The 25002-nt window shown below is 43.3% G+C and overlaps 1 protein-coding gene across 1 annotated transcript in view; it reads left to right on the top strand.

The window, feature by feature from the left end:
* The first annotated feature begins 4279 nt into the window (after positions 1-4279).
* The window catches only part of LOC121866198 (coactosin-like protein), a 116501-nt gene continuing 95778 nt past the window's right edge, over positions 4280-25002 (top strand). Inside the window, exon 1 of the mRNA XM_042365808.1 lies at positions 4280-4631. Within this exon, the coding sequence (XP_042221742.1) occupies positions 4587-4631 (45 nt within the window). The 5' untranslated portion in view covers positions 4280-4586. The remainder of the gene's footprint in view (positions 4632-25002) is intronic.

The following is a 25002-nucleotide window of genomic DNA, read 5'->3' as shown; positions in this document are numbered from 1 at the left end:
GCTAAGGGCATACTAAGCTCTTCCTTACATTCCTTTAATACTCTGGCAAATATCTCATCGGGACCAGGTGACTTATTAGGCTTTAGTTTGTCTATTTGCTTACTAACATCGTTACTAGTCACTACTATCTCACTTAATTTGTTTTCTTCACTATCTCTGAATAGAGTCGGTGCCTCGGGTATCATGTTTAGATTTTCGGTGGTGAAAACTGTTGAAAAATATTTATTCAAATTATTGCTCATTTCTCCGTCGTTATCAGTGAGCTCGCCGGAGTCTGACCGTATTGGTCCAATCTTTTCTCGTGTTTTAGTTTGATACATTTGGTAGAATCCTTTGGGGTTTGTCTTCGCCTCCCTTGCTATCCTTACCTCATTATTCCTCTTTGCTTTCCTTATCTCGGTTTTAACTCTGCTCGCCAATACCCTATAATAGTCCCGGAGGTGAATTTCGCCACGATTTATCCTTCTACCTATAGCCTTCCTTTGGCCAATGATGTTCTTTAAATAATTATTTATCCATTTAGGGTCATTGTTGTCTGATCTGAGTTTTTTGTATGGTATGTTCTGCCTTTGTGCATTAAGTAACTCACTATTTAAATTATCGTGGAACTCGGCAATCTCAGATCTCGTTATCAGGTCGGTGTCATCTGTCAGGTTCACGGCCAAGCGCGACACCCCCTCTCTCAGCTGCCTCTTTAAACTGTCAAAGTTTGCCCTTCTGAAATCTGGTACTTTAGTGGAATTTTCCTTACGTCTGCCCTGAAAATCTAACTGGAATCGAATTTCTTTGTGATCGCTGTTTGCAAGTTCGTTCCCTACCTCGACAGTACGTCCCATCGACTGGGACGTACTGTACGTGAGATCTGTACATTTAAAGAAGCATTTCCCTATATTTGTATTCAAAGGTACTCTTTATAATTCCCAAATTTCGGCTTCTTTTCTCACTGCTGCCCCCACTTGTTGCGCCACCCCCAGTGAATGACCCATCACAACGTCCAGATGTTTTTCCTTCTCGATAGTATCCAGGAAAGTGTTATTAACAGAATAGACGTGATTAAGATTGTTATCTCACGTGTAGGGTCTTGTTTTTCGTAATGTTAAAGAGAGTTTGTCAGTCTCGAGACAATTTGAACAGCTCTTCAGGACTTTCCGCATTATAAATCTGATTCTCGTGCTGTTCACTTTGTAATAGCCCCTGTCTCATGGCAATAACAATTATATAAATTTGGGTTAATACATTTAGTTTATATAATCCAATCACCCTAATGTAATTTTCCATAAGCTGTGAGGTGCCATGTGCTGTTCACGTGAGGGGAAATTCCTCGATCAGTAAGCCGACCTTGAGAATGTAGGGTTAGCCCAGGCTCTCCTTCAGAGCGTCCCCTCACAGCACCAGTATTCACTTGAGTCTTACGAGAATCGGACGGGTGATCAAAACTCAGTCAAACTGAGCCCCCGTCCTTAACTAACACTCACAGCTTACAGTGTTAATTACGGTTAATATACAAATAGACTGTGACCAATATTGTTTTACAAATAAATGGAGAAAAGACCATTTTGGGTTTGTAACTTAACCCCTTAAATTATTTATATATAAGCCAAGTTAAGGGAACTCTACCCAAAGCTTATATAACTTGGCCTCCCTGCATATATATATATATATATATATATATATATATATATATATATATATATATATATATATATATATATATATATATATATATATATATATATATATATATATATATATATATATATATATAATACATGCTAAACAGACAAAGTATTGTAATTCGTTTTGAAAAAAAAATCTAGTTTAATTAAACTTTAATATCAGCAGATGCATTACTTATTTCCCTCAAAATCCTGGTGATAATTTGATAAAACTAATTGAAATATTACCGATAAGACTCTAAATTGTTTCAAAATTGTACACAAGCCACTGGCTCGACATGGCCACCTCTAGTGAGTGGTCATTAGGTCATTAGTTTAATCAGGCGTGTAAATAAGTTATCCAACAATTGTGGCAACATGATCATGGATAAAAATATAAATCTGACACGTCATTCAAATGCAACACTTCTAATGACACGTTAAAAATAAATATACCTTAGGTACATTTCTTATAAATGTGTATTTATAAATATTGCTTTTAAAAAAGTGGTGTTTTATCTCAATTAACTGCTGAAGAGACGGCGTCGGTGTAGCCACAAAAGCAATAAAAAATACACTAAACAAAAATGGCACTAAGATTATACTGTCTTTGTAATACCCTGTATATCAAAAGAAACCCTGTAGTGTAAACATAGTGAATCACTAACCTGTTGGAAAATCTAACTGATAAATTCAAATCATCCAACACATTTAAAAAAGAACAGTTGCGAAAATTTTTTTTTACACTAATGATGTTCTGTGCTGAGGTGCTCATAACAAGTGAAGTAGGCTCGTCGGCAGCCTTACAAGTTCTCCATTAGTGCCCTGCGGTCTTGGCTGCCCTGGCGGCCATATCTTTTTAATTCTGATAATATTTTATACAGACGTCAAGATTAATACTGTATTTTACACGTATGCTAAATCTGAATGTACATCAGTTAATACATTAACGAGCTTTATGGACAGACATATCGTTTTCATCACCATTGAACCGATAAACAACTTTACAACGACAAAACACCACTTAACTGTGCAAATATATTTATTACATATCAAAATACAATAAGAAAAAACTTATGTGCAAAAGCCCCTCTAGCACACTCACATAAAAACCACCATGTCAAAGATGACTTCCAAATGTTGAACCGAAAATCAGGTTCCGAGGCAGATGACAGTACAGTATTGAGAGCGGAGCGGCTGGCAGGGTGTGGCTGGGTGTGAGTCACCCGCCTCATCCAAGAGGAAAAAAAAATATATATGACGGGTGATACCGGTAGTATTTCCCAAAGTGCAGCACCCGGATTGTGTTGTCAAACTTGATTGTGTTGTCACGCTGGGTTGTTTATTCAAGCCTGGTTGTGTTGTCACGCTGGGTTGTGTTGTCACGCCGGGTTGTGTTGTCACGCTCAATTGTGTTGTCACGCTGGGTTGTGTTGTCTCGCCGGGTTGTGTTGTCACGCTGGGTTATGTTGTCACGTCGGGTAGAGGTGAAATGTTGGACAGTAACGGTTTATAGTGTGGAGCAACAGGTTATGGTGGAGAGTAATGCCGTGTTATGGAGGATTGTGACGTGTTTTGGATAGTAATAAGTTATGGTGGACAGTAATGTATTACGATGAACAAATTTTCTCATCTTGTTAAATAATAACGTCTTACACTGTAGTGTTATTGCTAATAAGGTGTTACAATGAATTGTAATCACACTGCTATTAGTGTCGTTACTCGACGCGACAGGCAATAATACCTGACGTTCTTTAGTAACGTGATATGCTATATAACAGTGTTATGTTGGATAATTACGTGTTATGCTGAAGACTATTACCTTTGGTTGGATAGCTATCTTATACAGTGGATAATAACATCTTTCATGGATAGTAATGTGTTAAAATGGATTTTACCGTTTTGTACTTAATAGTTAAGCGTTGTGAGGGACAACAACTTATCCCGATGGACGGTGACAGGGGGTATTGTGACAGTTTCTTCGGGCAGGTGGGAAGAGAGGTGAGGAGCCAGTGAGAGACGTGCCATTTCCACTAACAAGACATTCGTCATAACAAATAATTGGTGATTCTGACTGTGTTGGTCGTCCAGTTCACTTATCTCTAGGGCCACAGCTCCGCCACACACTCACCACCACTGCAACGAAATCAAAAGAAAGCTAAATGCCCCTAGCCTGGCCTCGAGTCTAGCTGGTGCTGGGAGTAGGTCAGGCTGGGGGGGAGGGAGCTCCTGTTGGACGCTTCAAGGGTAACAATACCATTGAAGCTAAACTCCCTCCTGGCAGTTAGCTGACACCTTGGTACGAACTGACAATGTAATGTGGTGGCGGGTGGGCATGATAATTACGGTGTGTGTGAGACGTGGGAGGACATAGCGTGCTATATGTAGGGATGTCGGGCGGCCACAAGTCAGGGCTGCGACACTAATGACGTCATTGTACAAACTCGAGAAACACTAAGGTTGTGTTCCAGCTTATCTAGAAAACTCCTCAACCATCTCGCAGACAAACTAACAGCAGTAACGGATAACAGTTAAGTCAACAGACTATGAACAATCAATTAAATAGAGAGCATTATTGTTGGGGGAGAGACTGGGGGAGGGGGAGGGGGAGAGGCAGTGGGCGGGAGGTGGTGTGTCGTGGGTCTGCGTCCAGCCGCTCCTTCCCTCCCTAACCTCAGTTGCTAGCCCGCCACAGTCGTTGACGGAGTACCTTGTACTGTACTCATCCAGCTCAACCAGTGAACCAGTGCTACTACTTGCATCATCGGTACCCCTTTCTAGGATTTAAAAATCTTTATAAGTGCAGAAGGATATTTCGACCCGGTTCACTGATACGAAATATTTTAGAGTCTACAGAACTGATTGAAATCCCCAGTGGGTAGTTACTGAGTGAGCCGGGTTTGTGACCAACTACCTACGTTGTGCAGACAAATGATGGCGACGGAAGTACAGATGCAGGAAGAGGTGGTCCGCCGGGTGAGTACACATGGGGAGTAGAAAACGGGTGGTGGGTAGTCATACGTCAGGAGACTCGGAAAACCCAGGAATTTCACCAGCCGGTGAAAGCATCGGCGACTTGCTTTTCTCGAGTAGTACAGGGAAATATTGTTCTTGAGAAAAAATGACTTCATTGTACGTTCATTGGTAATGAAAATATATTTAGATTAAGTACTTGTCCCAAGAAAATTTAGGTCATGCATTTTTCGTCCCACAATTGGCAAACCAGATATTTTGGTCTTTAACTTATTTGTAAATATATGTGGTATTCAAGTTAATAAGGTTTTTCTCGGGTGGTAAAAAGAAAATAATAATACAGAAGTTTGACCTTTGCTGTCAAGAAACCTTTCACTAATAATTAACTAGTCCTGGAGTGGAGGAGTGATTGTCAGCTTTGCTCCAGTACTGGAGAGAAAGTTCTCGGGTGAGTGAGAATCATCAGAGAATATGACGGTATATTAGATCGCCTTCTGCCACGGTGGTCCTTATAAAAACTGGTATACTGCCACGGTTGGAATTTTGTTTTTGTATCTACAATAGATGATGATATACAACGGGTAGGTTTTCTGCTAGGCGTTGAGTCACATCTTTCCCTGTGTAACGGTTAGGTGGCGACAGGTGCGAAGGTCAACTTGCGGGAAAACAGGTCACCAGTCATTCGTGAAAGGTCAAACATTTATTGTTAGTAAAGGCAAAGGGGAAAAGTCAAGGTAATGTGATATCAGATATGCTAAACGGCTGAAGTCTTACTGTTCTAGAATAACGAACTCAGAAAGGACAAGAGAAAGTTTGACCTATTGAAACGAACTCAGAAAGGACAAGAGAAAGTTTGACCTATTGAGAGCTTAGATTAATACTCTGGTACAAGCCAAGGGAAATTGGTAACCGGTGGATGTAAATATATAAATATTTTTTATTCATTACCTTTAAGTACATTTATACAATTGCAGTGTGTAGGTGCAGGTGTATGATTTACCCATTGAGGAGTCAAGTCGGCAGGTATTGGTGTTAACGTCGTTAACACCAATACCTTAACGATGTGATATTAGACTCCAAGGCTTAAAATATTTTGTACAAGACAAAATCCAGTAGGTAAGAAGAGTACTGGGAAGATAAGAGTAGATATCAAGTGAAAATGGATGAGAAATAGAGAAAACTGGTGGTGTGGAAGGCTTCCGGTTATCTTGAAAAGTACTGTACACGCAGTGAGTTACTGGTCAAAGAGTGCGGCTGTTATACAGTTAGACCACTTGAATTTCTTGGTTAATACACCATTGTACTACATGTTATCATAATACAATACTCGGTGCAACTATAGCGTGCGGTCTACAAAGATTTTAGTCTAACCTAACCTGGCCTGACCTAAACTTCGCGAGGTAAAGCAGGAGCACTAACCTTCCCAAGAAAAAAGTTAGTACTTATTCTACTGTCTACTTTAAACTGGGTGAAACGAAAGAAAAATATATATATATCTTATTTCGTTTCACTCCAGTAGAAGTTGGTGGTATAAGTATTAATTATATCTTGATACATACATTTGTTGATTCAACACAAAGCTGGGAAGAGTATAGTATTGTAAATGCTGTGTACTATATACTGTAGACAGCAATACTGAGCCATTGTCAACAATAAATTCTTTACGAAGTTAATAAGCTATAAAGAGACATTCAAGAGAAGTGACGACGAAACAAGTAATTCGCAACAATATAATTGGCATTTATTGAAAAAGTCAAGGATGTGGAAAAGGTTGACTATTGTTGTCGCAGAAAAAAAAATCCAGACAAATTTGAAATAAACTTAGTAATTTTTATTTACATGTGTCTAGGAAAACAAGGTGGGTGTTTATTTTTGTTATTATTATTATTTTTATTATTATTATTATTATTGTAGAGAAGTTGTTTTGGGGGGCTAGCGGTGGAGCTAACGTTTTGCTTTGGCGAACATGACGTTACAATGCGAAGTAGAAGGGAAAAGGAGCATTAAAAATTCCATTTATTGAATTGTCCAAAATGTTGACATGCAGGAAGGAGGGTGGTGGGGGTTAACCCGGAGACGAAATCTTTTGTAAGAGTATGATATTGAAGAGAAAGGTATCGGGGTGGCTTGCAGCCTTCACTTAACTGTTGATATGGAACGCTCACTTGAAACCGGTTTGGAAATTCAACCCAAACCATTTGGGTAAAGCTGATGTTAAATTGCACGCGTCTGTTAACGTATGTCATGAAATATATATGTTTTTACTCCATAATTTTGAATGTACTTTGTGAAACCTCAAGTAAGCAATTGCCTCTACGTCTTTCGTGCTTAGACGATTATACAAAAATTGTCTGTGAATTATGATTAGGTGAATGAAGCACGGAGTGCCACGTAAGGAAACACGCAAGGCAAAATGTCCGGGGCAGATCCGCCCTATTTTAGTCTGACACCCAACCAAATATCAAAGCCTGGGGAAAGTTGTATGATAGACGAGAAGAAAATTATGGGTGCGTTTTTGACAGAAGGGAAGTCTTGTAGAAGGTAAGCGTTAGTGCAGTCCGATTTCAGTGAGATAGCTTGTGGTCGTAGCTGTCTGTGAGAAGGTATGTTGACTTTCGTGTTATTAAACGATCGTGGCCATGGCTCAATGAAGGTCCACAACCGTGGCTTCGTGTAGTTTAAGGTTAGTAAGCTCGGGTCCACGTGCGGCCGTGCCAGTAAAAGTTGGTGGCCATGGTTCGTGTCATTGAAGGTTCATGTCTACCGCGGTAGGGATTGCGTGATCTGCTCCCACCCATACGCCTCCTTATTATTGATTTGACATTGGTAGCTTTGTTGAGCTTAGGTTTATGGCCTTCTGGCGGGCTGAGGCACAATGGCCGGTCAAAGTGCTGATGCTGGTAATGGTGCTGATGCTGTTAATGGTGGTAGTGGTGACGATGCTGGTAATGGTAACGATGCTGGTAATGGTGGTATTGATTCTGATGCTGGTAAGGGTGGTGGTGATGGGGCTGATGCTATTAATGGCGGTAGTGATGCTAATGCTGTTAATGGTGGTAGTGGTGCAGATGTTGGTAATGGTGGTAGTGGTGCTGAAATTGGCAAGGGTGGTCGTGGTAATAGAGGTGCTGATGCTAGTAATGGTGGTGGTAGTGGTGCAATGCTGGTATTGGTGCTGATGCTAGTAATGGTGGTGGTAGTGGTGCTCATGCTGGTATTGGTGCTGATGCTAGTAATGGTGGTGGTAGTGGTGCTCATGCTGGAAATGCTGGTGGTGGTAGTGATGCTGGTAATGCTGATGGTGGTAGTGGTGCTAATGGTGGTGGTGGTAGTAATGCTGGTAATGCTGATGGTGGTAGTTGGTGATAACGGTGGTTGTGGTAGTGTTGGCGGTGATCACTCCAGCGCCACGGACAGTTTTGAACCGTAATGGCAAACGTTTTATCACAGTGAGCCAAGAACCGCCAACCACACCTTCAACGACTCTCCACTTTTCGCCTCAAAGTTTCCCAGATAGCCGTGAGGTGTGTTAGAACTATAGAAACCACGACAAAGGATCACTCCACCACCGCGTCGTGTGTGTGTGTCTGTCTGTTTTTTTTTTCTCTTACCGAGGCTCACTGACAAAAGAGGTCATGCTCAAGAAACACTACACACGAGGAAATGGGGTGGAAGAATCAGGACCCCTTGTGAAATATTTGGTTGTGATATGTGGATAATGTGGTGTGTTGGTGTTGTGTTGTGGAGTTGGTGTTGTGTTGTGGAGTTTGTGTGTTGTGTTGTGGAGTTGGTGTGTTGTGTTGTGGAGTAGTTGTGTTGTGTTGTGTTGGTGTTGTGTTGTGGTGATGTGGTGTTGTGTTGTGGCTGTTGTGTTGTGTTGTGGAGTGGTGTTGTGGTGTGTGTGTGTTGTGTTGTGGAGTCTGTTGTGTGGGTTGTGTGTGGAGTTTGGTTGTGTTGTGGAGTGTTGTGTTGGTGTTTGTCAAGTTGGTGTTGGTGTTGTGCAGTTGGTGTTGTGGAGCTGGTGTTGTGTGGTGTTGTGTGTGGAGTTGGTGCTGTGTGTTGTTGTGGTGGTGTGTGTGTTGTGTGTGGGTTGTGGTGTTGTGGGTGTTGTGTGGTTGGTGGTGTGGTGTGTGTTCTGGGTTGTTTGTGGGAGGGTTGTTGTGGTGTTGTGTTGTGTTGTGGGGTTGTGTGGTGTGTGTGGGGTTGGTGTTGTGTTTGTGTGTTGTGGAGTGTGTGTTTGTGGAGTGTGGTTTGTGGAGTGGTGTGTGTGTGGGTTGGTGTTGTGTTGTGTGTGGTTGCTGTGGTTGGTGTTGTGGAGTTGTTGTGGGGTTGGTGTGTGTGGGTTGTGTTGTGGAGTTTGTGTTGTGTTGTGGAGTTGGTGTTGTGTGGGGTTGGTGTTGTGTTGTGTGTTTGTTGTGTTGTGGAGTTGTGTTGTGGAGTTGGTGTTTGTTGTTGTGGAGTTGTTGTTGTGGAGTTGGTGTTGTGTTGTGGAGTTGGTGTTGTGTTGTGTTGTGGGGTTGGTGTTGTGGAGTTTGTGTTGTTGTGGAGTTTGTGTTGTGTTGTGGAGTTGGTGTTGTGTTGTGGGGTTGGTGTTGTGTTGTGGAGTTTGTGTTGTGGAGTTTGTTGTGTTGTGGAGTTGGTGTTGTGTTGTGGGGTTGTGTTGTGGAGTTTGTGTTGTGGGGTTATTTTTGTATTGTGTGAATGGTGGTGTGGGTCCGGTGATGTAGTGGTGTTACAGTAGTTATGAGTTGAGTGTTTGGATGGTAATGGTGGTAGTAGTGTTGTGGTGGTGTAGTGATAAGGTTACAGTGTGTGGTGGTTTATTTATGACTCATTCAGTTGACAAGGTGATGGTGTGACGCATGTACAGTAGGTTGTGACGCCGTGGAAACTTGCACCGCCCATGCCCCCGTCCTCATCCCCCCTCCGCCCATAGAGGGAACAATGTGGTCAGGTGGGGAGGGCGGGGTCCGGAACTACAGTAACTAATTATTGGGTTGTAGTTTTATTTGACCTCTACCTGGGAAGTTCCTGGTGGTGATGGTCAGATGATCCTGTGTCCCTGGCAACTACACCTGTTATCACCTCTCCTGTTTTCGATCGTTTTCTGTGCTTTTTTTTCGAATTTTCTTCTTCCTCGTCTCCTCCCCAGCGCTTGTGATCCTCGGTTCAGTAGTAACCAACACAAGTCACTCCCACCACCCGCCCCGCCTCCGGCACAGTTTGCCCAGCATCACCTTCCTACTCCCTGGCGACGCTCCCTCACTCCACACCCAACTCCCAGTCTTGTCCAACTCATCTTCGTTGTCAAGTCGTCACCAGGAATGAGAAATTTTAAAATTTACACAGCATGGCGTGTGTGTGTGTGTATACTATATATATATATATATATATATATATATATATATATATATATATATATATATATATATATATATATATATATATATATATATACATGCAAGTAAATCACTGTAGGTGCGCGTGATCTAGGTATATGTTGATAACCACAAGGAAAGAAGAAAACACGAAGTTCCCAAGCGCTTTCGTGTAATTCACATCTTCAGGGGTGAGTACAGACTAGAGAGAGAAATACAAATCAAGGTTTATATATACAGAGAAGGGTGAGACCAGGTCCACAATGGTCAGGTATTAGGTTGGTTGCATTTATAAAGTTCCTTGCAAGGAATGTAATATGTTTTACTTAGGCCAGACAGGTAAAGATATTGCAACTAGAATTAAACAACACAAATACAGTGTTAGGACAGGCCAGGAATCCAATGCTCTGTTTGTTCACTTGAGGGATAACAAGCATTGCATTGACTGGGATAATGCCTCCTCAATATTACCATGTAATTCAATTGATAGTAGGAACATCATAGAATCTAGTCTTATTAAACATACCGAAGCATTCAACATGAATTTGAGTAACGGCATGTACAAGCTGGACAATTTTGTAATTAAGAAGATTTGTGACCAGGTGAGAAGGCCGGGTCACCTGACCATCTGACCTGACCACCAACCGTTGTGTGCTATTTAAAGATTAGTAGGGTCATTACCTAATACCTGACCATTGTGGACCTGGTCTCACCCTTCTCTGTATATATACACCTTGATTTGTATTTCTCTCTCTAGTCTGTACTCACCCCTGAAGATGTGAATTACACGAAAGCGCTTGGGAACTTCGTGTTTTCTTCTTTCCTTGTGGTTATCAGCATATATATATATATATATATATATATATATATATATATATATATATATATATAATATTTATTTATTTATTTCATTAGCCCAATAAAGCACGGAGCCATAAGCTCGTTGAACAGGCTTTGTGTGAAATATAACAAAGTCTAGGATTGCTTTTAGTATCCTGGTGGTCCAGTGGTTAGCGTTCCCCGGTCACAGTCATAGGCTTGTGGGCCGTGGGTTCGAATCCTGGCGGGTTGAGGTATTAACATAAGAATGGAGGAAACTGCAGCGGGCCTATTGGTCCATACTGGGCAGTCCCGTTTACACCCAACCCCTATTGCTCATATAAGCATCCAACCTATGTTTGAAGCTATTCAGCGTATTCGAGTTAATGATGATATTTGGTAACTTGTTCCATTCATCCACTACTGTTTCCAAACCAGTGTTTACCTATTTCACGCCTAAATCTAAATTTGTCTAATTTAAAACCATTGTTACGAGTTCGCTCCTGGTTGGATAATTTGAGTACCTTTGTAATGTCCCCTTTGTTTAGCTATTTAAAGATTAGTAGGGTCATTACCTAATACCTGACCATTGTGGACCTGGTCTCACCCTCCTCTGTATATATACACCTTGATTTGTATTTCTCTCTCTAGTCTGTACTCACCCCTGAAGATGTGAATTACACGAAAGCGCTTGGGAACTTCGTGTTTTCTTCTTTCCTTATATATATATATATATATATATATATATATATATATATATATATATATATATATATATATATATATATGGCACTATCGGAGGGCAATTTGGCAATCTTTGTGAGAATTCTTCACCGACTTTCCTTGGGACGTATGTTTCTTTTCCACTCGGGACGCCTCGGTATGTGCTGACAGCATTGCTGGGGTTATACAGGGCGGTATGAGTGCATTTATCTCATCTCCTACCAAAACTTTCACATTACAATCATGGTTTGATCGCTCCTGTTCTATTGCATGCAAGGTGAGAGATAGGGCATATCGAGCAATGAAACTATCTTCTCCAATTTTCCACACCTCTCATTACTTCTAGGAATCGTTGTTAGGCTATTCTTCGTAGGGCCAAACGGAATTTTATAAAAAGAAAGACCGCTGTCCTGATTAATTCTTCCTCTAGTAAATCCTTCTGGTCCTTAACCAAAAATATCTGTAACAACTTTTGCACTCCTTCTTTTCCTCCTCTCTTCCGACCTGTTAACTCTATAGCCAACTCTCCCCTTTAAAGCCAATCTCGTTGGCACCTTATTCTCCTCTAATTCCACCTTAGACGATTCCCACTCTATCCCTCCTACCCCTGCTTCTCCTACTGAACCTATGCACTTTCCTATAATCTCCACTCGCAGGGTTGCTGGTGTGTTATCCAGGTTGGATGTGAGTAAGGCGCATGAACCGGACGGAATACCCCCTCGTGTTCTGAGTGTGCTGAAGCTCTAGCTCCTGTGCATGCTCACCTCTTTCGCCTCTGCCTCAAAACCCAAACTTTTCCTTCTTCTTGGAAGCATGCCTTGGTTCAGCCCATCCCGAAGAAGGGTGACCATTCTAATCCCTTTAACTATCGCTCTAATGCCCTAACTTCATCCCTCTCGAAGATTTTCGAAACTATCTTGAACTCCCATTTTCTCCGTTACCTTGAACGCCATTCTCTATTGTTGGATCACCCGTATGCCTTTCGCCTGGCGAGATCTACTGGTGAGCCGCTCTCCTATTGCACCCATCTTTGGTCATCCTCTCTCAGAGATTATGGGGAAGCTTTCGTCGTGGCCCTCGACATCTCCAAAGCATTTGACAGGGTATGGCACAAGTCTTTGCTTTCTAAACTTCCCTTTTTGGTTTCTCTCCTCTACTTTGTTTTCTAATCTCTAGCTTCCTTGAGAACCGATCCATGGCAGTTGTTGTCGAGGGATCGATCTCTCGCTCTTTCTCTACCAATAGTGGTGTCCCACAGGGTTCTGTTCTTTCACCTACTCTCTTCCTTCTTTTTATCAATGATTTACTTCACACTACAACCAATCCTATCCATTCTTAAGCGCATGATTCTACTCTTCGCTCTTCTTCACATTTTACCCTTTCTCCTAAATCTCAAACTAGATCTGTTTCTAGAGCTGATATCATTACTTCTATCAATGTGGGTCTGTGCATCATCTTTGAATGGGAAGGTACAAACTTGGTTAAATTCAATAGTAATAAAACTCAGTATTTACCAATTACACTTTCTAAATTAGATGATCTCCCACCAACTGCATTTCAGGACGCTATCATTCTGCCAAATTCTGAAATAAATATGTTAGGCCTCGCCATATCCTTCAATATGTCCTGGCAATCACACATCCTTAATATAGCTAAAGCTTCCCCCCCGAAAGTTGGGAATGCTGTACAGATGCCGTAGCTACTTCACTCCTGAGCAGTTGCTCCAAGTATATGAGGGATTCATTCGTCCTAACTTGGAGTACTGCTCTCATATCTGGGGAGGCTCTTCTTCTGTCCAACTGTTAGATAGGGTGGAATCAAAGGCTTTTCGTATTATAAACTCTCCTCCTCTAGTCGACAATCTCTCTTCCCTTTCTCTTTGCTGCAATGTTCCTTCACTCTCTCTCTTTTACAGGTACTTTAACGGGCAATGTTCGGTGGATTTGGCATCTTGTGTTCCGCAGGCAAGGCAGTGGGCTCGTAACACACGTCTTGCCCGTGGTGCCCACCGTTTCTCTGTGGATGTCGGTCACATGAGAATAACCCGTTATAGTGCCTCCTTCTTTCCTCACACAGCCAAACTGTGGAATGCTCTGCTGGTTTTCCGGCATCTTCGTGGTGTAGATTAACACAGTATGTATAACCTTTTTCTTCTCTAGTTTAAATTTCTTTCTCTTCTTCTTTTTTCGCCCCTCAGGCCCCGTTGTGGGTCGCTTGACCTGTGCCCGGGTGGGCTAATTCCCGTAAAAAAGAAAAGAAAACAAAATTATATATATATATATATATATATATATATATATATATATATATATATATATATATATATATATATATATATATATATATATATATATATATATACATATATATACATACACACACGTAATGCACACAGTCATGTTTTCACATATCTCTTTGTAAAAAGAAAATGATTCATCGTGAGATTTTTTCTGGTATCAATGGTTGCTTAAATTATTAGTAGTATGTATTCGCCAAGTTATTATTGGTTTACGTTCATACATATCGATTATGTACATTCGCCAAATTATTAATAGTATGTTTACTCTAATTCTAATTTATACGTTTTTCTGTTTATTGTTGGCATAATACCCCTGACTACCAGCGGTTTTCGTTTTTCATTGACAAATATTTTTTCTTGCTAAATCAGTGACTCTCAGAAAAAGTACTGGTACTTGCTGACTTCTAGCTCTCGTTGGTGGGGTAACAAAAACTTGTCCTTGTGACCCACTTACCCAGGAAAACCCAGATCAAGTCTTGTCTTACTGACTGTGTGTTGAAAGTGATGGAGAGAGAGAGAGAGAGATCATGCTGGCTAGTACAGCAGTACGGGTATGTGTGTCGTGTACTGTGATAGCTAGTGTACAGGTGGTACGTAACCTTTGGAGACCTTGTACTAAATATGTGATGTTACAGGTGTGGTGTACACTGACATGTTTTACAGCTGGTGTTGGTACCGGACGAACAGGTACACTTGTTCCGTTATCCTAGCGGTAGATGCAAAAGAGAAAGTGATGAGAACTATCACAATGAATATGCTTATTACACACACACACACACACACACACACACACACACACACACACACACACACACACACACACACACACACACACACACAGACACACACACACACACACACAGACACACACACACACACACATAGACACACACAGACACACACACACACACACACACACACACACAGACGCGCACACACACACACAGACACACACACACACACACACACACACACACACACAGCACACACACACACAGCCACACACACACCACACACACACACACATGTGTAATAAGGGTAAATGATGTGTTTGACCTTGTTCAGTAAAGGACACAGGTTCCCCTGGTGAACACAAGTGTGGGAGAACTGACTCACCCCAGCAGGTGTGGGAACAGCAGGTCAAGCTCACCCCAGCAGGTGTGACTCACCCCAGCAGGGTGTGGGAACTGACTCACCCCCAGCAGGTGTGGGGAACTGTCACCCCAGCAGGTGTCTGACTCACCCCAGCAGGTGTGGGGGTCACCCCAGCAGGTGTGGGGGCTCACCCCCAGCAGGTGTGGGGAACTGACTCACTGTGGGGACTCACCCCCAGCAGGTGTGGGGGAACTGACTCACCCCCAGCAGGTGTGGGGGAACTGACTCACCCCCAGCAGGTGTGGGGGCTGACTCACCCCCAGCAGGTGTGGGAACTGACTCACCCCCAGCAGGTGTGGGGAACTCACCCCCAGCAGGTGTGGGGAACTGACTCACCCCCAGCAGGTGTGTGGGGAACTGACTCACCCCCAGCAGGTGTGACAGCTCACCCCAGCAGGTGTGGGGACTCACCCCAGCAGGTGTGGGGAACTGACTCACCCCAGCAGGTGTGGTGACTCACCCCAGCAGGTGTGGGGAAGTGACTCACCCCAGCAGGTGTGGGCTCACCCCAGCAGGTGTGGGGAGTGACTCACCCCAGCAGGTGTGGGGAAGTGACTCACCTCACCAGCAGGTGTGACTCACCCCAGCAGGTGGCAGTGACTCACCCCCAGCAGGTGTGAGGCTCACCCCAGGTGTGGGGAAGGGTGGCTCACCCCAGCAGGTGTGGGGAGCTCACCCCAGCTGGTGTGACTCACCCCCAGCTGGTGTGGGGCCTCTCACCCCCAGCTGGTGTGGGGAACTGACTCCCCCCCAGCTGGTGTGGGGAACTGACTCACCCCAGCTGGTGTGGGGAACTGACTCACCCCCAGCTGGTGTGGGGAACTGCTGGTGTGGGGGCTGCTCACCCCAGCTGGTGTCACCCAGCTGGAACTGCTCACCCCAGCAGGTGTGGGGAACTGACTCACCCCCAGCAGGTGTGGGGACGCTCACCCCAGCAGGTGTGGGGGCAGCTCACCCCAGCAGGTGTGGGGAGCTCAAGCTGTGGGGAACTGACCCCCAGCAGGTGCTCACCCCAGCAGGTGTGTCACCCCAGCAGGTGTGCTCACCCCCAGCAGGTGTGGGGAACTGACTCACCCCAGCAGGTGTGGGGAACTGACTCACCCCAGCAGGTGTGGGGAACGCCACCCCAGCAGGTGTGGGGAACCCACTCACCCCCAGCAGGTGTGGGGAAGTGGCTCACCCCCTCAAGTGACTCACCCAGCAGGTGTGGGGGCTCCCCCCAGCTGCTCCAGCAGGTGTGGAAGTGCTCGCCCCAGCAGGTGTGGGGGTGACTCCCCCAGCAGGTGTGGGGAGTGACTCGCCCCCAGCAGCAGGTGTGGGGAAGTGACTCGCCCCCAGCAGGTGTGGGGAAAGTGAGCCTCGCCCCCAGCAGGTGTGGGAAGCTCGCCCCAGCAGGTGTGGGAAGTGACTCGCCCCAGCTGGTGTGGCTCGCCCCCAGCTGGTGTGGGAAATGAAGTGACTCGCCCCCAGCTGGTGTGGTAGCCCCCAGCTGGTGTGGGAACTGGCTGGTGTGGGGACGCCCCCAGCTGGTGTGTGGGCAGACTCACCCCAGCTGGTGTGGGGAACTGACTCACCCCAGCTGGTGTGGGGCAGCTCACCCCAGCTGGTGTGGGGACTCACCCCCCAGCAGGTGTGAGGCAGCTCACCCCAGCAGGTGTGGAGCTCACCCCAGCAGGTGTGGGGCTGACTCACCCCAGCAGGTGTGGGGAACTGACTCACCCCCAGCAGGTGTGGGGAACTGACTCACCCCAGCAGGTGTGGGGCTGACTCACCCCAGCAGGTGTGGGGAACTGACTCACCCCCCAGCAGGTGTGGGGAACTGACTCTCACCCCAGCAGGTGTGGGGGCAGCTCACCCCAGCAGGTGTGGGAACACCCAGCAGGTGTGGGCCTCACCCCCAGCAGGTGTGGGGGAACTGACTCACCCCAGCAGGTGTGGGGGACTCACCCAGCAGGTGTGACAGCTCACCCCAGCAGGTGAACTGACTCACCCCAGCAGGTGTGGGGCAGCTGCAGGACTCACCCCAGCAGGTGTGGGGAACTCACCCCCAGCAGGTGTGGGGAACTGACTCACCCCAGCAGGTGTGGGGAACAGCTCACCCCAGCAGGTGTGGGGAACTGACTCACCCCAGCAGGTGTGGGAGACTCACCCCAGCAGGTGTGGGGGCAGCTCACCCCAGCAGGTGTGGGGAACTGTCACCCCCAGCAGGTGTGGGGAACTGACTCACCCCAGCTGGTGTGGGGCTGGTGTGACTCACCCAGCTGGTGTGTGGGGCTCACCCCCAGCAGGTGTGGGGCTGGCTCACCCCCAGCAGGTGTGGCAGGTGTGGGGCTCACCCCAGCAGGTGTGGGGAGCTCACCCCCAGCAGGTGTGGGGAGCAGCAGGTGTGGGGCTGACTCACCCCCCAGCAGGTGTGGGGCTGACTCACCCCCAGCAGGTGTGGGGCTGGCTCACCCCAGCAGGTGTGGGGAGCTGACTCTCCCCAGCAGGTGTGGGGCTGACTCCCCAGGTGTGGGGCTCTCCCCAGCAGGTGTGGGGAGCTGACTCTCCCCAGCAGGTGTGGGGGTGACTCTCCCCAGCAGGTGTGAGGCTGACTCCAGCCTGACTCTCCCCAGCAGGTGTGTGGGGTGTGGGGAGCTCCCCAGCAGGTGGGAGCAGGTGTGGGGGCTGACTCCCCCAGCAGGTGTGGGAGCTCACCCTCCCCCAGCAGGTGTGGGGAGCTGACTCCCCAGCAGGTGACCTCCCCCCAGCAGGTGTGGGGAACTGACTCCCCCTCAGCAGGTGTGAGGACACTGACCTTACAGTAGGTGTGAATGATGGACTCGCCTCCCAGCAGATGGCGGACTGACTCGCCTCCCAGCAGATGGGGGACTGACTCGCCTCCCAGCAGAAGGGATACTGACTCGCCTCCCAGTAGAGGGGGGGAGCTAACTCGCCTCCCAGCAAATGGGAGACTGACTCGCCTTCCAGCAGAGGGGGACTGACTCGCCTCCCAGTAGAGGGGGGACACACTCGCCTCCCAGCAGAGGGGGACTGACTCGCCTCCCAGTAGAGGGGGGGACACACTCGCCTCCCAGCAGAGGGGGACTGACTCGCCTCCCAGTAGAGGGGGGAGCTAACTCGCCTAACAGGTGTGGGGAAACTAAATGACTTGCCAGCAGATGTGGTGGATGTGCCGACTCATGAACCAGCAATTGTAAGGTGACGAGCTTACTGACTCACCTCCTAGCTTGTGTGGGGGGATATAACTGACTCATCTCCCCTCTGACTCGCCTCTCGGCAGGGACTGAATCAATAGTGCAGCCACAGAACTAGACTATGTGAATATTAAGCGCAAACACTTTATTTACGGTACCTGTAACATACGCACTTACAAAAGAATATGAAATACCCCGCACCATATCGGGTTGCTTGACCTCTATTAAAAACAAAACTGTGCCAGAATAAAGTTAGATTCGTTGATATTAGAAATCTGGTAAAGTAAATTAACACGTGAGTTAACTTACTGCGAGGTGAAAGCTGGTTGATCTTGTTCACAAAGGTTGGTGACCACACCCAGGCCTCACCCTTGATGGTGACGGGGGAAGTGAAGCCTGGTGGTGCTGGTAATGCTGATATGTGTAAAGTTGAACGACAAAACGGCTTTAAATACAGCAGCTACGACAATATAAATATAAATTAAATATTACCCGAGCAGATGCAAACCCTGCCCGCGATCCGTTACCAGGCAGGGTAACTAAATTAATATAGTTACCGCTCGTCGTCCTCTTCTTTAATCCCCGAAAAACCCAATCGTTTTATTTAACCCCTATAATGCCTTATGTTATCTTTGTGTGAATCGTTACTATGGCGACACTTGGGTTAGTTTTGGCGCTATTTGTACCAACAAATTATTGTAGCACTCGTCATGTTGATCAAATCTGTCAAGTTTGGTAGCAAACCCGTTCACCAGTTACTTTGAGGACAGACACAGACAAGACCGAAAACAATATCCTGCACCGCAATTATTGTGGGAGAAGTAAAAATGAAGTACAATAATAGTAATGACTAATTATTTTCACAAATGTAATAACAATAATGATTTTCAAAATAATAAAAATTAATAATAATAATGCGGTAAGTCATGCAGTGAGGATTGTAATGATAATAACATTAACAATAATGATAAGTGAAGTTAATAAAATTGAGGAGAAATTTGTAAAATTTCTAACTTTCATGATTAAAAAAAATAACGTGTGTATACGCCAGACCAACGTAACCTAGTGCCTTCAGACCCACATTACTAGCATTTACACGATTCACTATTATTCAAGTAAAAAGAGCACGTCGGTTGTTTCGTAATATATCCGTTACGTTTTGCCGAGTCACGCAACGCCTTCATAAAAAAAAAATTCCGGTCCTAACTGTCTTTTCTTTGCTGTGTCAGGATCCTTGTGCATTTAAAAGACTTTGTTCTCCCCTTGGCCTTTTGACTCGTAGAGGGTATAACTTGATAGACTATAGTTAGGCTTACCATAATTATTTATGTCCAAACCGGGACAAGAATTAATTTAATGAGGTCATGGTATTATACTACACATATTTGCCTTTTACTTTGACTTTTTACATGGAAAAAAACAATATTTCGGGAACATAATGGAAAACATCAGCTAAACCTAAATTCCTTTGTTTCATACATAATTCAAAGACAATTTGTAATAAGTTGCAAATAATATAATTCACAAAATTAAATACAAATTGCATTCTTTCTCCAATAACGTTTTTTTGTTTGAAGACCCATACTTGTCATTAAGTAGTACTTTTTTACCATGTTTCTGACTTAACTGTGAGCAAGTTAAAATAGTATTTCTTCTACTTTGACTTTTTAAATGGAAAAAATGTTCAGGGACATAATAATGAAAAATATCACCTAAATTCCTTTGTTTCAAACATCATAGAAAGAAAAACTGCAATAAGTTGTAAATCATATATACATAAGTTTACTATACCACAATAATACACAATTAACTCTTTTTTCCTTTGTCTTTGACCATCCATACTTCTCACTAGATAGTACTTTCTTTAGTATCTTTGTCATTTCTTATTTTGTCATAAAACTGTGAGCAAGTTAAATCAATATTAACTTTGCAGGAAAGCAAGGCTTTAACAGTACTCTCTACCATGAGGCTACGGTCTTGGGACCAAATATTGTTCATAATTGAGAAGACTTTCTACAGGGGCTGATGTTCCAGGCAAACAAAAGACAAATTCAATGACATGCATGAGATTAGGAACAGAAATGTTCTTTTTTACTTAAGTGTTTAAACATGTGAACCCATTCTGCTTCACGGTTAGTCCCTGCATTTTACCATTCTTTCTTCCTGCCACAGTCATTTAGGAACTTCTTTGCAAATATGACTTCATCAAAAAGACTGTCATTGTCTATTATAACCTTTCCATATTTATTATTAAGGCAGTCTGCTGTGTTCTCAATTTCTGGCCAGGTTACTTCTCGAGTAATCCAGGTATGAGACATTATTCAAGGGTTTAATTAACGTAATAAGTTATAACAGGAACTGGATGGGTGAGAAGGAATTGAACGTAGACATAGAGGAAGGGTGGCGAGGGGATGGTGTTGGGGGGGCATAGGGAGGGACATGGTCCTCTCTCTCTCTCTCTCTCTCTCTCTCTCGACAATCTTACCGACCAACCGGGACAAGAGCTCAAGATCGGGACTGTCCCGGATAATCCGGGACGTATGGTGAGCCTGACTATAGTGCATATTTTTCCTCCGACCAAATAAATTACATGTTCGTTAGGTTAGACATGATTTAGATAAACCTGGGTCAGGTTTGGGTTTAACATTATTGTTATACAGTTATGAAATCACCTTACTGTAGAGTTTCGAAAATACATCATTATCATACTGTTACGAAAATGCACAGACGATTGCTATATTATATAACATTTCCTTCAGCTCGTCGTAAAAGAAATGCTATACTTATATATAATCACATACTAACCAGAATATTTCGATGTTAGAAGATCAGTTCTTTTCCATTATAAAGATTTTTTCTTCTGTCGATGGCTCCCTGTACGTGATGGTGCAGTTCCTTCAAGTTAGTGCTGAGTTCTCGAGACGTTAAACCAGTCACGCCTGAGATAAAAATGATTGGTTGTAGATCTCCTGACTTGATCCCATGACCAAATTATTGTTGCTAAGTTATGAATACGTTACGTCACAGTTTATCTAACAATGGTGCGTATATCACAGCTATAGAAATACTCATGAGAAAAATACTTCGATCCCATGAATGTTTGTAATAACATTATTCCAAGATATAACTTTCACCATAAATTTCAACCGACTAATTATTACGGAAACTGGAAATAGTTTCTTGTGTTTCTTTTTAAATTAGTTGAGAAGGTGGCCAACCATGTCATCCCTGCTCGATGTCAGTACAGTACTTCTGCATGACCGTCAATATAACAGACTTCACTGTTTTAATGGGGTTAACTTTCAAATTGGACCGTCTATCGACCGTGTACAGTGGACATTTTATCTTGTTGGCATCTACAGTTCGAAAAACGTGAAGGTCACAACTGAAGGTCATAATTCAAAGCTTTGTCTGAACCATCACCCTGGTGTTAATACAGATATTTCAACAAGACTTCTCAAGGATATGCAATGTCACCTAGATTAAGTATTGATTATCAAGTCGCCTGTGTCAAAAGTCATGGTCCTAGGAAGGTTGAAGGTTAAACCTTCTTAATACAAATTTTGATAAAACTTCACAGTACTAGCTATATCATCACTGGATAATGTGCAACAACGTTAAATTAAATTTCAAATGTTATTGTCTGCTCAAGGTGTGAGAGGTCAAACCCTAGTCCGGAACACGTAAACTAACCCCAGCGCTGCAGCTGCCTGGGCAAATCTGAATCTATATATTAATATATTTTGATGAAATTTCAGATGAATATTTATCTTCAGTAATTACAGTAAATAGTAATAAATTCAGGTTTGAAACTTCAAGGTCACAGCTGAAATTCCAGACAATGACTTTTTTTGGCATTAAATTCATTTAAATTATATATGGGTGCATTTATATAGTCCTCTTTAGGTGTTTGCAAAAATTTTGTTTAATACTTTTTTCTGGTGGCAAAATGCATTTCACTATTTTAATAAAATAAGATTTTGGTTGAGCATTCATAGGTTATACCTGAAATTAATACCCCCTCCCACTCCTCAAGAAACCGAACAGATCCCTTGGTAAATAAATGTTTACCAAGTATTATTATCAGTGACACAGGTCTCCTGTGGACAACACTTGAAAATAACTTTACACACACACACACACGCGGAAATGCCGCACCGTCATTGTTCACGTGATAAGGATTGATTGGTTATTCCACCCCCATAAACGGAGGTAGTGTGTGACGTCACACTCCCAGGAATGGAGGCAAGCATGACCTCTTACTATAGCTGGCATGAAAATGAGGGGTTCTTGATCTCCCTCTCGAGATTCTCCAACCCCCTCCTCCACCTCTCACTTCATGACTGAAAACAAGGTTGGCGGTAAGTAGGGCAGTTCATGGTGAAACTGTTTATTATCTATTGTGAAAATGCTTGCAAAGTTGATAGGTTCATGTGTACTGCTGTACCTGCCTCATGAGTAAGCCGGTGTGGGTTACCCCTGGATCCACCCCTGGGAATAGTTTAAGCAGGTAAGCTTACTCGTGTTAAGAATAATTCAAGTAAGCTTTGTTGAGGCATGTGTTGGTCTTTGCTTGTTCAGGCAAAGTACCTTATGGTATGGTTCGTTATGGTTGTTTTGATGAAGCATTTGTTTATCTAACCTAACTTTATGTTGTCAACACCACTACAAGTCAAAACAAACTGCAGTGTCAAATTCTGCTTTAATAGATTTTCTTTGAACTTTATAAAGAGACTGTTATTACTTGCAATATATTTTACAGTAACAGTATTGAGCTAGGAGTAAAGTATTTTTTTTTTTTACAAATACAAATATGACCTCGTAAAGGCCGATTCTGCAATATCTTCTTAAGTAAGCAAGAAATCGGTCGTGTAATTTTCCGCTTCTTGGTTTTTGCGTCATTATTATTGCATATTCCACCTGGTCGTTTATGGTATGAAAGTAAGACGTAACGTAACCTAATTTAACATAAGTGATTGGAGAAAGTGGTCGAATGAGGGCACCAGTGGTTTTTAAGTCTTACTGTTAGGAAACTAATACATAAATAAATGAACAGGTGGTGGCATTTAACGCTATTTTAAGGAGATGATTGTTAGCCTAACAGACGTTGAACCAAGATCTTTATGTTCCCGCTGGAATTCGTTCCGACTTATTTTGTCATCATTCCTCCTAAGTAAACCGACTTCAGATTTTTATTATGGCATACACCGGTGGAAAAATACCAAGAGAAGACATAAGGTAGCCAGATACAGACTCACTGACTCAAGAACGCCTGATAACAGGTCGTCCTGGATTTCATGTTAACTATTCATGCCACTAGGAAGCAATCAGATGCCAAATGTACAAGAATAAACTTTTAAACGATTTTTTGAGTTCATTGAAATTAATAATTAAGGAGTATTATCTAATGCTGAAAATATTTATATTTAGATAAAATACACTTCATTACAACAAAACATTTTCATGATTGAATTTACGTTTTTCACTTCGCTTTATGATTGTTTTTACTCGTTTAGTAAACGTTGAAAATGAAGCCTTGTCAGCGTGAATTGCAAGGTTACAGTTCCGGTACCTAACCCATTAATTACATACTGTATCTCGGTGCATCTCCATCAGTAAGAGCTGATGATCCGCTGTGCAAGCGTTGAGGTGTAGTAGTTTGTGTTTGCTTATTTGACTCAGAAGCAGCAGCTGCTGCCCTCGCTGACCGCTGAGCCAATATTAGGTTACACGTCATCCACTTAGTTACCTTTGTATTGCTCGTCTCACCCGAGACGGAATTCCTCAGGGCACTTTTGTTGCGGTTAACTTCAGATTTATTGTGATTTTCTTCTACTGGTTAACCGGAAGGGTGCGGAAATAACCACTGAATTGGAATAATAGGAATGCTTTGAGCACTGTATGTCTCTCTCTCTCTCTCTCTCTCTCTCTCTCTCTCAAATATTAGAGGGGAGGGGAATAGGGATATCAAATGGATCCTCTTCTAGTGTGCTTTTTTTTTTTACATGTTTTATGCATTTCCTATACTCTGCGTTTTACTGCGTCGTTTCGGTTTCATGGGATTAGGAGCTGATCTTGTAGTTTACAGATACAGTACTTAGTTCTAGTGAATATTTCTTAGCAACTTGATTCTTATGATTTTTTGTGTCAACATTATCATTATAACGGTTAGTGAAGCTTAACTGAACTGGAGTAGTAGCATCATCTTATATCTTCCTCTGTTAATTTTTCAAGGCTGGATTAGCCTAGTAGCTTCATGCTCCAGAGGGGCATATTTCTGCATTTTCTTTAAAAGTTATATTTGGCACACACATACATACAAGTATTTTGTTGGGTGGGAGCACTGTTACTGACCCCTGGTGGCAGGTGGCGCCACTTAAAGGTACGCCGCCGTGACTCACAAGGTTTTATTAAATCGGCCATATCTCGGCTTCTACGAAATATTTTTCACTGTTTTCGGATATAAACTCCTAATAAGAAGCTCTAAAGTAAATTTAATAATCATGAAGTAATTTGAGCATTATTTTTTGTCGATATTTATAAAAAAAATATATATATTTTTAAAAACTATGAAAATGTGTGCAACCAATATTTATTCTATGTGGCAGTAACAACTTTACATTGAAAAATGGTTTGTCTTAACATTATTGTTAATCAAAATGATATATGAAATTATTGGTTATGCTCCCAGGTGGCAGAACATTGTTACTACTGGTATTTAATCGTCAGTATAAAATACAGGATAGCTAGATTATAACATTGATTAATACTCTTCTTCATAATACAACCATAATAGTAAAACC

The sequence above is a fragment of the Homarus americanus genome, unplaced genomic scaffold (assembly GCF_018991925.1).
Source record: "Homarus americanus isolate GMGI-L3 unplaced genomic scaffold, GMGI_Hamer_2.0 scaffold32583, whole genome shotgun sequence".
NCBI classification, from domain to species: domain Eukaryota; kingdom Metazoa; phylum Arthropoda; class Malacostraca; order Decapoda; family Nephropidae; genus Homarus; species Homarus americanus.
This window is presented reverse-complemented; position numbering and strand designations above follow the sequence as displayed.